The 15,384-nt window shown below is 44.4% G+C and overlaps 1 protein-coding gene across 1 annotated transcript; it reads right to left on the bottom strand.

Moving 5' to 3' along the window:
* Positions 1-12: 12 nt before the first annotated feature.
* Positions 13-15,384, bottom strand: PACC1 (proton activated chloride channel 1). The gene is given in 6 exon segments (XM_090049294.1): positions 13-1,627; positions 2,035-2,189; positions 5,377-5,437; positions 5,439-5,587; positions 7,468-7,561; positions 15,278-15,384. Coding segments are annotated over 6 exon segments (690 nt in total). The 5' UTR covers positions 15,314-15,384; the 3' UTR covers positions 13-1,432.

Raw genomic sequence — 15,384 nt, 5'->3', positions numbered from 1 at the left:
CAAATCAAATCACCCAGCATTTGGCAGTTCTTGGAAAATTTAGGTCTGTGTGCAACTAGCTGTTCATTACATCATTGAGACCCAAGGAGAGAGCGGATCTGGCTCAAGAAAGTACACAAGGAGGAAATGAGCAAAACAGAAGCAGTCCGATACCCTGACGATGGGAGCAAAACAAGTTCTGCACAAGACTAGAGGGCCCAACTGTACCACACAGCACATGCACACAAATTACAATTCTGTCAACCATGCAGGCTAGGGACAGGCTCCAGTACAACTACAAAGGCTCAGGAAAAAAGGAGAGCAAACAGTGAGTAATGAAACCAATCTACATGTTTGGGGGCAGGGGGATGGTGAGGAAGGATCAACAGTAAGGCATATACTTGTAATCCAGACCACACCACTGAATTAGAAAAAAAAAAAAAAAAAAAAAATGGGGAGATTAGGAGAGACCAGTCCAAGCTGATTTTTAAAAGCATATCACTTTTTTCTTAAATTCAATTTAACAACTTGCTTTTAAGCACAAGTGCAGGGATTTAAAATACTATCATCCAGAAAATTTTACCAAATGGCTCATTTCACCTAGCTGGACACACAGCCTTGGCACACATTACATTTAGACTATGCTTAAGGTATTAATTATGCCAGAAAGAATAACCCTGCCACACATTAAAGACAATTTATAGTAAGATAATATAGCACATGAGTCACAAGGATACTCCATACATAACGTACAACAGCATCTTTGCAACTCATTCATATCGTGCTGTAAATTGAAAGTGGCACACCAGGGATGACCCATGACAGATCCCAACAGTCAGCTGAGCGTAGAAATCCAGCATGGGGCAGCCCCAGGTCTAAAACAGAGCTCTTCTCAAGGCACATGTAAAAGCAGCAAGTGTTGCCTCATGGTGTGAGCTATGGACAGCTGGAAAGCCCCACACTAGGTCCTAGCATACAGGGAGCTTTAAGAAGCATGCCTGCTGCAAAAGCACTGCTGCTGCTTGGCTAACTCCCCATGCATTCAGACCCAGACAGCGTGGAAAGACTCCCCAGTCTTTGATGTCAGTAAGCTTTAAATTCTACTGGGTGTAATAGACCTAAACGCAAAAACTAAATGAAAAGCAAAGTCAAATTCCACCCTTGCAAATTAAAGATTGATTTCTCAAAAGGGCTCAGTACTGGAATCATCTGAGCAGCAGCACAGATCAGTTAGTAAAACACATGCTCCAAAGATACCAAACAGCAAAAGTCAAGCAACGTCACTTAGACATTTTTGCTACCACAACACAAGCCTTCCACAGTTCAAAATTCTTAAGTCACCATTAAAATTAGAGACTGCAAAATAATCCTTCCAAGACATGAAAATGTACCAAAGTAACCCAACCACAATAGAGTCAGTAAGAAAAGAAATGGAAAGCTGGGAATCCTGTGGTCATTCTGCCACAAACAGTACTGTAACATAAGCTGTTAAGATACATGCGTACCTGCTGAGGAACTCCTGGAAAGACGAGAAGAGAAGGTAGTCGATTGCACTGAAATCCTGGTCCGTTTCATTTAAATGGAATTGCAAGAACACCAGTTCCCTTTTCCTCACATCGCGAGGGCCTTGGACAATCAAAGCATATTTCTATAGGAACAGAAAGAGAACTGTTGACAGATCTGTAGGAAAAATAAAAGAATCCTTACTTAACAGATTGCCTAAGCAATTAATGCCACTTTCTAGTTAATGTCCTTGCTAGAAACAGACCAAGAGTTGCATTGTCAGAAACAATGCCCATCTTGTTCCATTCCAGGCAGGTTTTTGTCTCTTAGTCTGTTATCTGAACATCCAAAATAAAATGGACCAGCTAAAAGTCTATAACATTTTTTTTCCAAACAATTAGTTCTTCTCTTTAAAAATACTAAAGAAATAAAAAGCAAGCACAAATTTCAAGGCAGTTCCCAGTTAATACATACAGCTACTTTTGAACTTTGAGGTGAACAGAAAACCCCCATCCAATAAATTCTGAACCTCAAATCTTTTAAAATTATTACCATAGTCTGATTAGTAAAAGGATCTGCATAGTTGATTTTCTGAGTGGTGCACTCAATTTCTCCAGGCTGACCTGGGTTTACCAGAGGCGGAATCTGATCATAGTAATGATGCTTGCAGCTAAGCAGCTGAGCCTTGCCTGGGTAAAATGCAATACCTGTTTCGGGGGGGGGGGAGGGGGGGAAAAAAAAATAGAGTTGATTTCTTTCCTAAATACAGATTGTCATTCTAGGCTTTAATCCCTCAAGATGCTGTGCTGGTCTCACTGGGTTCTAACAAAGCACTCTGAGTTCACACCACACTGCCATACTCCACTAGCTCGGGGCTGTGGTGTGCCAGCCCTTGCAGGTCACCCCTTAACAATCAGTTAAGCAAGCCCTGACCCTTTTCAAGTCCAATTAAAAAACCTGCAAAAAAATCGCCAGGAAACTTTCTCTGAACTTCAGCACACAGTAAACCCAGCCCTCTGGCCAATCCAGGAAAGTGCTTCAACATGCAGGCAGGCCTACTGAAGTCAAGGGGACTCTGAAGAGCTGCAGGTTAAACAGATGCTGAAATGTTGGACTTAAGGCCTTACACTATATTGTGGAAACTAACATTAGTACATGCTTTATTCTTGCTGGATATTCCTATCAAGGTTCAGTCTGAAGTCACTGGCTGATCAGATAAAAGCAAAATGATGCTCCTTGCAATGGAAACCTAAGCAGGCATTCTAATGACTAGACACCATGTCAAGCTAAATCAAAAGATATCAAACAAGTGCCCTAGTTATCTTCACTACTTGGGTTACTAGGTAAACAGGGTTTTTTTCCACCTGTGCAGCAAGCCATACATTTACCATACTGCAAAACACTGGTTCCAGCCCAACAGCATATACAAGAACTTCATGTTGCTTTCCCCACCCCCACCATGACACCCGGTAAGATTTCTATGCCAGATTAGTCTGGAAAACAGACCTGCTTGAAGATGATCTAGATCAGCTGCTACAAGTACATGAAGATGCGACAAGCAATATTGTATAAACAACCCCAGATTTTATTCTGCCTCTATGACGTGTAAGTTTTGCTACTGCTAGCCCAAGACTAGAGTGTTTCTCTTCCGCCCACTCCACCTTCCAGCCTAATGCGTTTCTAGAAGCCAATCCACTCTCATTCTGTGGAGACAGGACTCCCATTCAGAAAACTCTTTATGCAAGTCCTATTCCACCTAGGGAGCATGTGGCATTCAAAGAGGCAGACTTACATACTTGTTGTGTCCAACTCCTTAAGCAGCAAGGCACCCTGTTGGGAACCAGCTTGCTCGAGAAGTCTACCTGGGCCAGGCAGCAGCACTGACAACAGGAGGAAGACAGAGAAACAGTACTACCCACCTTATCTCACAGCCACTAGTCTAGTCTAGGTTTGCCAGGAAGTGGGAAACCTATGTTATGAGCTCTCTTCATCTTGAGTAGGTTTAAACCCACCTTTCCCATTTCCTAGCAGAGTGCTTTGACCAGCACGGTATGGTCTGGGAAGGCTAGGAGCATCTTCCACTTCTCCTGCTGAGGCTGGGGGACTGGGAGAAACAATATAAGAGTCACTGGGACCAGGAGAGTATACTAGAGGGAACCTAAAAGGGTACTGCACCCCAAGCTGTTTATGCATATATTAACTAATGACTACTTAATATAAAATACATGGACATGTAGTTTGTGCTTTACAGCCTGAATGAAATGGCACCTGAGCTTAGGTGGGACTAATTGTCCAGGGGGGTTGCACCTTGAGTCACTTCAAAGCATGCCCAGTGAGTCATCTCCAGTTATCCAGGTGTCCCTCTCAGCAAAGATGAAGGCTCACAAGGAATCTAGGAGCATTTTTGCCATCATTTCTAGACGCAAGCTGTGCTAATTAAAAGTGCACACATCTCACATGCATCAGCGTCGCTGTGCATCCCTGCGCTGCAATTAACAGCGGTGGGGCACTTTGAACTAAAGCTCATCAGGAGTGTTTTATTTCGAAGTGCCCCACTGCCATTTTGCCAGTGTGGAGATGTGCAGTGAGACTGATACATGCAATGCGCGAGGCTCCCAGAGTGCATCAATTTCTGTGCTCCGGCAGACTCGAGCAAATCGAGTGTGTTGGAGCAGGCTCCCCTCATGTATATAGGAGCCCTAGGTGTTTTGCCAGGTTTACAGTGCTGCAAGATGTGAAATAGGATCATGTTTAGTGACCTACGTGGCCTAAAGGCCAAATAAGTACCACTTAGATGTCTTAGAGGCAGAAAAGGAGCTAAGCCAAAGTATCTCAAGTAGTTTATGTGAATCTCCAGTGTCCCATACTTGCAGGTATTATCAGGGTGAGATCTAGTCTTTGAAGTAATTCCATATCCTTCAGCTGTTTCTAGGTTTGTTGCCAATTATTGTTTTACAAATCAGAAATTTCTATGATTCTACTGCTGTTCACAAGAGCCTTTTGCACTAGATGGGAGACAAAGACAAAGACACTCTCACAGTCAAATCCACTCTGGCCAGAACCTTAAGTTGTGAATGTCAATCCATATAAGGGTTGGATTACAGAAATGGGCCATGAAGGATGTTAAAAATAGACAATAAATGTTGAAAGCATCAGAGAAACATTCATTCTAACCTTTCAGCAAGGTTATTTCCAACAGCAGGTAATAAAAAGTTTCAGGCAGAAGTGTGATTTTCACATTAACTATGTCTTTGAAGTAAGTAGGTGCTGATACCGATTTGAACTGCATGCTTTACCAGAGTATGAATCTTTACAGGATAACCTCTCTCCCCTTACTATAATTTAAAGAATAAACACAGTAAAGTCTTGCAATTCAACACTCTAATTCTGTTCATCATATTGCATTAATCATTACCTACTCATCTAAAACACTGCATTTTAATGTTCAAAATGTAACAGCAAAGTATTACACAACAATACTTATAGCTATATAATCCTTTTAAATATAGGATCCTTCAGCAATGGTAAAAGAAGTTGGTTTCCTTGTTGCGTGGAGAAAGTGGGATCCTGGCAGAGGTCATAAGAGCTACCCTGTCTGGACTATGCAACTTAGAGAGTATGCATGAGAGCCACTGAAGAGTCACATGAGCCTCTAAAGCTAGCGTTACTAGCTAGCGAAGCAAATCTGATAATAAAAGGTTCCATGCACTGAAGCCACCAAAAAACCCACCACTGTTTCTCAAAGCATTTTATGTATATTACATTACATCCCAGAGAATTAACAGCACCCATCTCTGCTGCACACAAAATGCAACAGATAATGCACACACAGGTCTGAATGACAACGAAATCTATTAGTTGGACTTTACTATAATGGCTCGTTTCCAGGCTTACCAGGTGCATCGTACAAAGACACCTCTTTGTATGAGACAGACATCACCGGGTGCTTGAGTTTTTTCCCTGAAGTCAACACTGGTTTGGTAGACAAGGAACACAGCAACAGCCATAAGCAGAAGATAGATAAAAAGCAGAATTACTGCGAATACGTTCTTTAGGCAGCTCTTGCTGAAGGGCACAGAAAGGCTACTGGTACCCGATTCACCATCTAGGATGAAACAAAACATGGGATCAAAGCTTTTTCTAAAGTGTATTACCTGCAGTCTTCCACACTAAGTTAGGCAGATGAACCACTTGAAAGGAGAGAAAAAAAAGTCACAGGTTAGCAAAATTTAAGGCACATCAATAAATTGCGTTACTAAGAACCCAACTGTCAGCTATGACTTCCCAGGAACATGCTAAGGCACAACCAGTAAAGAAGGCTGTCCCTTGTTTTCACTCTTCTACTATGCAGTGGGCCTAGGGACACAACAAGCAAAATGAAAGAGTTGAGCAACTGAATGCAGGATTCATAGGAAACAATCTTGCCTGTCTTTCCTGTCAAAGGACATAGATGTTCAGACCCGGGAACTGATAAATTCAATTCTGACCACGTTGCTTGGCCTTTGCATCAGCACAAAGACTGCAGTTAGTCACATAAGAGAGCACTGATCTGCACCAGTCTAAAAACCTTCTAGTCAGTTTAAGGTCTTTTTAGACTGGCTAGCCTCACATTTTTAACACCAGAGTTTTCCTGTGTAAGTTACAAAAGAGAAGGATTCCAATTGCACTGGGGAAAAGGGAGGCAAATAGGGAAAAAAGGAGGTAACACACACACACCTGCAGACATCATCCTCTCAACTCTCATTAAAGACAACACGAGTCATTTTCCCCAGAAGTCGTTTGATCCAGTTTCCTCTGTATGTGCACAAACGTCACACATACTTCATTTGCCTTCGCAATTTTGGCCATGAAATACTGGAACTTACAGGGCAAGACCAACATGCACCTGATTCATACATATACATGGGTTTGGCTCCATACATAAGATAAGTGCACATACATAGGGGGTCTTACACACCATATATGCATATTTTGAAAGTTTGGCCTTTTACAGCAAGTGCCATTTAAAGAGTCAGCCACTATCATGCTACAAAACATCCCATCCTTCTGATGGAAAAGCATGGTGAGGGACTAACCCTGCAGCAGCTCAGCTGAATGCAGACCCAGTCTTTAGACTACCGTCACAGTACAGAACCTTCTGGCCAGAAGAGAGTGACCTAGTGAACTGAAGTTTTACCTGCCTCAGTACATTGATACACCGTTTCATTTTATTTTTAAACTGGTGCTCAAGGCGGCATATATGCTCATTTCCATTGTCAATTAGGAATGGATGTAAAACAATGGAAATTGCAATAATCCTGCTGTTAAAACTAAATGATCACACTGCACAGCATTTTACACTGGCTAAATCCCACACCTATGAAGCCAATGCAACTTGCTCACATTAGCAAAGGCTGGATTCTCAGACTGACAGTCTACTGATGCCCTGGAATCTCAGCTTAGTCCTTTATTCTTCTGACATCAAAGGAGGATTTTCTTAAACTGGGTTTGACTAATTTTTTTTGGCCTTGTTTGTATGCCAAGGATGTCTACCTGGCAAAGAAGCTACAATATGGTTCTCATGGTTGAGAAACTCCTTAGGTTCCCTTCAGCATTTTCTCCTGTGCAAGAGCAGCCTATCTACATGGGGGTGTTAAGGAAAATTATTCTGAAGTTCCTAAACAGCTGGACTGAACTGCATTCAGAATGAAAGGAGATTTAATCCACGTTAGCTTACTTCACTTCTACATTGTTACTATTTACACTACAGCTTCCAAAACAGACTTTACATTCTGGAAGTGAAGTGGGCCAAACAGAATTAAAGCCCCTCTTATTCAGAAGAAAATGAACACGGGGTTTAATACAATTTAATGAAGAATTCATTTAGACTTAGTTTTCTCTAAATCTGAAAGCACTCATCCATAACTTGTTTCATTTGCTCTCTAAAAATAAGCAGTTTTTATTAGGCCCTTGAAAACTAGTGATTTTCGGATTGGCAACTCTCACCTGGTAAAATAATGGAACCAATATCTTCCTCCTCTTCCTTCCTAGCCTCCACAGATGCTGAATTTTCTGTCCCTCGTTCCACATCTTCATTCAGCTGTGAGGTGAAAGCAGCAAATGCAGATTTGGTTTCCAAATGCCCATTTAAATCGTCATAGTTTATTTGTATTACGGCAATGCAGAAAGACTTCAACCAAGAGCAGTGTCCCACTGTACTAGGTACCAAACAGACATACAGGGAGAGAAAGTTCCTGCCCAAAGTGCAGAGCAACTTAAAAAGGACAAAGCAGAAGAAGCACTGCCCACTTCAAGGATGGCTAAAACACAGGTGTTAAAAAAAATCCCATTCCAGCACATCAGCCATCTCACCATAAAAAAAACAAAAAACAAAACACAAAACAAAAACTGAACTACCTACAACAAACCCTTAGTCATTTCAGTATCATCTTCAGTTCTCTTTAAATCCTAGATTCCAATAAGGCTTCACATGATATTAATAGCCAGTTATGTATAGGGACAAGCCACAAGCAATACCAAACAGCAAAGCAGTGATGAGAAAGGCAGACAGGGAATACATTAGTTTTGTTGGATATTAGCCCAAGCAAGTCCTGAGTGCAGCAGTCACCTCTGTGGATGGATCACTGCAAGTGAACAGCAAAAAGTCCATAGATCACTGTTCCTTATTTTTTAGTTCAATATAGCAATGAATGACCTGGTGTTTTGCAAAGAAGCATGACAGACCAGATGTTTGTTCATGAGGCCCAAAGTCATAAGCTTGTCACATCAGACGAGCGCCACTAACATCACATCAGGCATCTACACAAAGAACTGGGAAAGCACATAACATAAGAATTGCCCTTTACTAGGTCAGACCATGGGTCCATCTTGCCAAATACCCTGTGTCACACAGTGGCAGACAGCAGATGCTGAAAGAGAGCGCGAACTGGGTATGACCAAGGTTTTTTCTACTGTTCCTCTCACAATTTCTAGTTGTACTGAATCTCTAGGGACAGAAGTTACAAATAAGCTAGTATATGTGACTGGAAACTGGTTCAAAACTGCAACACAAGTAGAGGTGTACCAATAGAGATTTTGGGGGCTGATAATGATGGCCAATTTGTAAGGAGGCATACTGGCCAATAGTGATCCAGTTTCCAATATAGCTGCATGCAGTTGGTAAGTCTGGCGTGGTGGAAGAGGATGGGGAGGGGAAGGGAAGAGGTGTGGGGGGCAGATCAAGGCCCCTGTGGTGAGGGAGGGAGTGGGGCTGGGGCTTGGAGCAGGCACTGCCCAGCTGGGGTAGAGCAGGGTGTGGGACAGAGCCACGGCTTGCCCAGGGGGCGTGGAGGGCAGGAGGTGGCTCTCGCTGCTGCGTGCACCCTGGGAGGGCATGCCCTGGATCTGCATGGGGTGCAGATGGGGCAGGCTGCAGCTGCAGGCTGGCACTGATCTCAGAGCAATGCCAGGCAGGCAGTGGCAGCAGCACTGGGAAGGGGCTACAGGGGAAGGCTGCAGCCACCCCCCCAAAAACAAAAATTTGCCATAGCCACCCCACTGCCCTTCTACCAATGTGGCTGCCACCCACCCTGCACAGATCTGGGGGCACACCCCCCCCCCATGTCCCTCCCAGATGAGTGGTGGGAGCAGCAGCAAGAGCCACCGGATAAGCAGATGAGCTGCGTGCAGCAGCGGGAGCCACCCCCACTTCCTTCCCATGCCCCCTGAATGAGCTGCAGCTCCATCCTACCCCCCTCCCCCACCCCAGCTGGGCAGTGCCTGCTTCTGCCCCAGTCCCATACCTTTCTCACTACAGAGACCTTGATCTGTCCTGCCACGCTCCTCCCCTTCCACCACAACACATTTAGCAGCTGCATAAGCTCTCCACACTACTGCCTGTGCTCTTCACTGCCTACATGCTGCACCGCAGCTGCACACATGCATGGGCCATTTAATTGGGCAAATTAATTGGCCACTTCAGGCTGATTTCTGATATAGTCAATTTTCTTTATATCGGTGCTGATCTGATACTAGGCCAATGCATTGGTGCATCTCTACACCCAAGTTCAGTATACAAACTGCTTTCAAAATGGCCAAAAATGGTTTAAGATAAACCAGGATGGATGTAGTATGAGAATTAACTGATTCAGGTTAAATCAGTTTACTGAACTTGTCCCAGATCCTCTCCAGGTAAAAGTTAACTCATAGTTCCCAACATGCTTTGCACCTGCCCCACAAATCCCCATACAATCGTCCCCCTTCAAAGGGCGGGCAAGCTTGAGCCAAGGCTAGCTGTCTGCCTGCTCTAGCACCCCCAGCTTCTGGTCTGGGCCACTGCAGGCATGTGGCTGCACTTCCAGAATCAAAAGGTGAATTTCTATTCACTTGCTTATCAGTTCAATCTACGCAGCTCAGACTAACCTGTGAAGATTGAATCAATACATCGTCAGGCTTTTTGACTGTCTGTGCTTAGCCTTAAGGTCTAGGAAGTTCCCATTCAGAGGCTGTATCCCTAACTCCCATGCTCAATAGCTATTGATGCCCCTTTCCTCCATGAATTTATTCAATCCCTTTTTAACCTGGCTGCGCTACCATTTTCCACAACGTCTGGTGGCAATGGGTTCCACACCTGAATTACATGCAGGGTAAAAAAGAACTTCCTTTTGCTAGTTTTAAACTCACTATCTACTAGCTTCACTTTGTGACCCCTAGTTCTTGTACTGTGTGAGATAGTACATAAGGACTTATTATTTACTTTCTCTTCACCTTTTTGAATTTTGTAAACCCTTATGTTCCCCCTTAAGCATCTCTTTTCTAAACTGACTAGGCCAAGCCTCTTTAGTCTGTTTACAAGGAAGCCCCACTGTAGCACAAATCATGCTTGTTGCCCTTTTCCAGTTTCTCTGTAGTCTTTTTGAGGCGAAAGGACCAGAACTGCACATCGTATTCAAGGTGTGGCTGTACCATGGATTTAAAGGGACAATGATATTTTTCAGTTTGTTTTCAATTCCCTTCTTAATAATACCTAACATTTTGTTTGCCTTTTTGACAGCTGCTGAGCACTGAGCTGATAGCTTTAGCAAACTGTCCTCAATGACTCCCAGATCTCTTTCCCATGTGGTAACAGCCAACGTAGAGCCCACCATGCTGTAGGTATCAGGTGCATTATCTACATTGAACAGTAGCTGCCATTTAGTTGCCCATTCACTCAATCATGCCAGATTCATCTGTAGTTCCTCCCAGTCCACCTTGGTCTTTACCACTTTGAATAAATTTTGTGTCATCTGCAAATTGGCCACCTTGTACTCACCCCCTTTTCCAGATAATTTATGACTCTGTTAAACAGCACTGGTCCCAACACAGGTCTTTGGGGGACCCTCCATCCTGAAACCTAACCATTTATACACGCCCTTTTCATTCCATCTTGGAACCAAATTCTGGTCTACAAGTAGACGTTCCCTATAATCCCATGACTACCTAAATTAGTTAAGAGCCTTTGATGGGGACCTTGTTAAGAGTTTGGGGGGTTTTTTGGACGTCCAAATATACTGCGTTACCTGGATCACGCTGATCCACCTGCTTCATGACACCCTCAAAGAACTCTAGCAGGTTGGTGAGGCAAGATTTCCCTTAGACAAAGCCATACTGATTCCTCCCCAGCAAGTCATGGCCATCCATGTGCTGAACAATTCTTTTGTTGTTGTTATTGTTTCTACCAGATCTCCAGGAACAGAAGTTGGGCTCACTGGCTTATAGTTCCCTGCATCCCCTCTAGAGCCTTTTTTAAATAGGGAGTCACACTGACAACCCTCCAGTCTTCTGGTACCTAGGCTGTTTTTAGAGAAAAGCTGCATGCTCCAGTTAGGAGTTCAGCAATTTCTGATCTGAGCCTCTTCATGACCCTAGGGTGAATGCCAGTAGGTCCTGGTGATTTGCTACTGTTTAAGTTATCAAGTTCCTCTATGACCCCATCTACTGAATAAATGGAGGTAAATCATAACAATTTATTATTTCCCCCCCTCCTATTTTTATTATTTTATCCTCCCACACTTTGTTCTCATTCAGTTTGTTTTAACCGTGCAGTAAAATGCACTAATCAATCATCTGCATTGCTTTTGGCAATTTTCATTTCAACAATGTCCCTATTCTACTGCCTGTAGAACTGAAGGACAATGCCCAACGCTCTACTTTCTCCACACATCTCTGCAGACTCATTTACACAGCACAGAACAGGACCTCCGGGTGGGTTGTTTGTTTTTTTACATCATTTAGCCCTGTGCAAAGTGTACTTCCCAACACGCGAAGCAGCTGGGGGATGAGGAGGAGGGCCAGGCGAGCCAAAAAAACAACTAGCTTGTGTATCCAAAGAAATCTGTCCCAGTATAACAACATGTCTCAATTTTAACAAAGATAATTTAATTAATGTAAAACACAGCACAGGCCCTCTTATTTCAATTTAAGAGTGGCTTATTGCAGTTAGGCTTGAGTGCATTAAGAACAGATTTAACTAGACCAAAGCAAGCCAGACCTTACACTGAAATACTGTGTTCCAGCATTTGACACACGCACCTTACTTCAAAAGCTCCTTTTTGGAACGGGGCATCTCATACAAAGCTGTGGAAGGAAAAATGTCAGTGTCTGATTTCAGTGATCTGATAACCTGAAGATGAGCCAGGAGAAAATAGCAAGGTTGAGGTCCAGCTGGGGAAAACCCAAGAGCCATGTGGAATGGTCTCAGCACATGCCAGAGCCCCCTACACCAACACACTGCCAACAAGGAAAATTGTAAGGGGAAGGGGGCTGGAGCATCCCACTGCCACCCTTACCTGTACACAACACATCCTTGCTGCACTACAGCCCCTGCTCCTTCCTTCTGTCTGGCTCAGGGTAGACCACCTCTGTGGGAGCAAACCCCTTGCTCTTCACCTACCTCTTCCCACTACTTTCTCCATTTTCTTTCTTTCACTGGCTGGGAAAGCTGGGCAAAACTGGGAAGCACGTGTCCTCCTCTCCCCCAGTACTTTCATAGCATCAAGAAATATGCCTCAAAATTTTATGACAGTCTCAAGGAAGAGGGGCATTTTAGATTAGGATTCTCAAAACAAAGTATACAGTGTTGCCAACTCTCATGGTTTTTGGTGTTTGTCTTAACTTTCATATTATAAAGTCTAGGCTTCAGGAATGTGAAAAACATAGCTCTTCCTTTTACATATAAATAAAAGAAAGAGCTATGTTTTTCACATTCATTTAAATATATATAAAAAAGGAAGAGCTATGTTTTTCACATTCTCGAAGCCTAGATTTTAAAAACAAACACCAAAAAATAGGACAGTTGGCAACACTGAGCATATGGCAAGCTTCTAGAGGGTACCCAAGAGGAAGGAACAGGAAAGCAGCCAGAAGAAAAAAGGATGAAATGTGTGGAAGGAAAGGAAAAAACAAATAACCCCCCCCCAAAACAAACACCCCCCTCCCCCCACAAATGAAGACCTCCTCTAGGTTGCTGGAGTGGTTACAGGGACATAAAAATATTATTTTTTTAAATCATCTATAACACTGAACCTTAGGGATATACTATAGCATAACATACTTGAAAAGGGATGCGACTTAAAAATGGCTGAAACCTACTACTCCAGAATGAATGCAGCAGTCCTACCACTTGTCAATACACGAGAGAGAGGAAATTATATGACATGGCATGAATGGCAGCCTAGGATAAGAGGACAATGGCTCTATAGTATGTCTGTAGAGAATAACACAGCCCAGGTCACTAACTTAGTGGTAAGAGAAACTACTGTTTGAGCAAGTGATCTTGCTGGGGTTGAGTGGCAAAGTAAGGCTCACATGTCAATTATCTGTGGCCCTGCACCAAAAAAAACAAAATAAAAAGAAGCAGCAGAAAAGGAAACAGGCCCATGAGCAAATGAAACCCAGAGTGAGCAAAAAACTCACCCTGGTGGGAAGGGCCAGGCCAAGGGGAGAAGAGCTGGTAGCAGCCACTCTAGGGAGTCTTCACACTGCCCAGGAAAATACAAGCAGATACTGGGAGGAGGCAACACAGGATTCAGATGAACCTGTGGCCCTGACAAACATCCTGGCCCTGCTTTATGGGGCTTCTGACTTTCCCCAACACCCCTATGTGTACACAGACGTAGCAAATTCCACCCACAGCTGCCAGAGAAAACCCCACTGGAAGACAGAGAGAGAAAGAGAGAGAGAAATTCCATGTTTGTCCAGAAGACTTTTCCAGTGCCTCCTGCTCCGAGACAAAGCATGGAAGCAGAACTAATCAACATGGAAAGTTCTGTTCCAGCATATCAGAGGAGTAAGCTGAAGGCCACATCCAGCCTGCAGCTTCCTAGAAACAGCTGCGTCCCTCCATGTGCACTGTTAATGGTGATGGTGTGCAGCTGTAGCAGGTTTTTGTCACTGAAGCACTAAAGAGCTAAACATAGATGTTATGTCTACATTTCACAAGAGATGCAAGCAGGCAGATGAGAGAGGTGGGGGAGTGAAAGGGGTGTCCATCTCATCTGAAAGCACTAAAGCTAAAAACAAACAAACCAACCAAAAGTCACTCTTTAGTGTCCAACATGCCACTTCCTTGTTACTAGAGAAGGTAGGTTATAAAACTCCCCTACCAGCAGTATACCCTCTTGATTCTTATTAGTGACCAGTCTTGTTGCCTCTCTTAAAATGAAGAAGTTAACACTGCAGCTGCTTGCATAAAACTAAAACAAACCAAATAAAATCTAGTGGGTTTGTTTCCTACAGGATGCAATGAAACATCCCTAGGGATTGGGACTCCCCCAAAGGCATTCATGGGCTCTCACACCCATTCCCTGGATCCTGTGTGTGCTGGGATGATGGAATCAAAAAGAGCTTGGTCAAATTCTTGGAGGAAAAGGGCATCAGGAATTACTAAGCATGGGAGCTAGTGATACCGCCTCCAAATCAGAACATCCCAGTCATTAAAATGCTGCTAGTGTGAGAGGAACAGTAAGGAAATAAAGACCCTTGGCAGACCCAGTTCAGCACCCGTGCCAGGGTGGCTATCAGAGGACCGTCCGGCTGTCCTCTATTGATAGGAAACCCTATTGCCTTTATGCCCTCTATTTTTCCTCTCTCCAAAAGAAAAAGAGAGAACATAAAGGCACTGGGTTTCATATCAACAGAGGACCAAGTAGCAGAAAACTATAACGTCCTCTATGATGGCCACCCTACCCCATGCTCTGCCCATGATGCAGGCCTGCTTGACAGTCAGGAACACAGGCCTGCAGGGGCTACTGGGTACACAGCAACTCAATCGGTGGGTAGGGCCACCAACTCTGTGTGAATCTATTCTGGGAGGTTTCATCACCTGGTGTAATGACATTGGTGACCTGACATCAGGAAGGCAAATACACATTACTATTACATTTTAAAAACCCTGCTGGCCAACTGTATAAATCAAATTCAGCATTTAATATTTATTTTAATGAGCGCCCTACCCTTCATCTCCCAGGCGACCCCCAGCAGCCTCCTCCTGGAGATTTATCTCCAATTCCTGGAGACTCCAGGGCAATCCTGGCGGGGTGGCAACCCTGCTCGTGGGACCCATAAGAGAGAAAACAGGGGCAGAGGCTTATGGCGGGTGCCCTGCCGGCAGACGTGCAGAGAGCAGCCAGGCCAGCAGAGCAGCACGCCCAGGACGTGCCGGCACTCGCCGGGGCCGGGGCCGGGGCCGGGGCCGATGCAGGGCAGCCCCGCTCCTCTCGGAGCTGCAGGCAGGCGCAGCAACCCCGCTCCCGGCGGTCCCTTGCCCCCCGCCCGGTACCTCCTGGTAGGATGCAGAGCCCTCCCGGCGCAGCATGGAAGCGCCGGTCCGTCTCGCCTTGCCTCGCCTCGCCTCGCCTCGCTTCGCCGCGCCGCCCGGGGCAGCCT

Source organism: Crocodylus siamensis, chromosome 1 (genome assembly GCF_052110815.1).
Source record: "Crocodylus siamensis isolate JL-2025a chromosome 1, ASM5211081v1, whole genome shotgun sequence".
Lineage (NCBI taxonomy): Eukaryota > Metazoa > Chordata > Crocodylia > Crocodylidae > Crocodylus > Crocodylus siamensis.
Note: the sequence above shows the minus strand (reverse complement) of the source record. Positions and strands in the feature narration are given on the sequence as shown.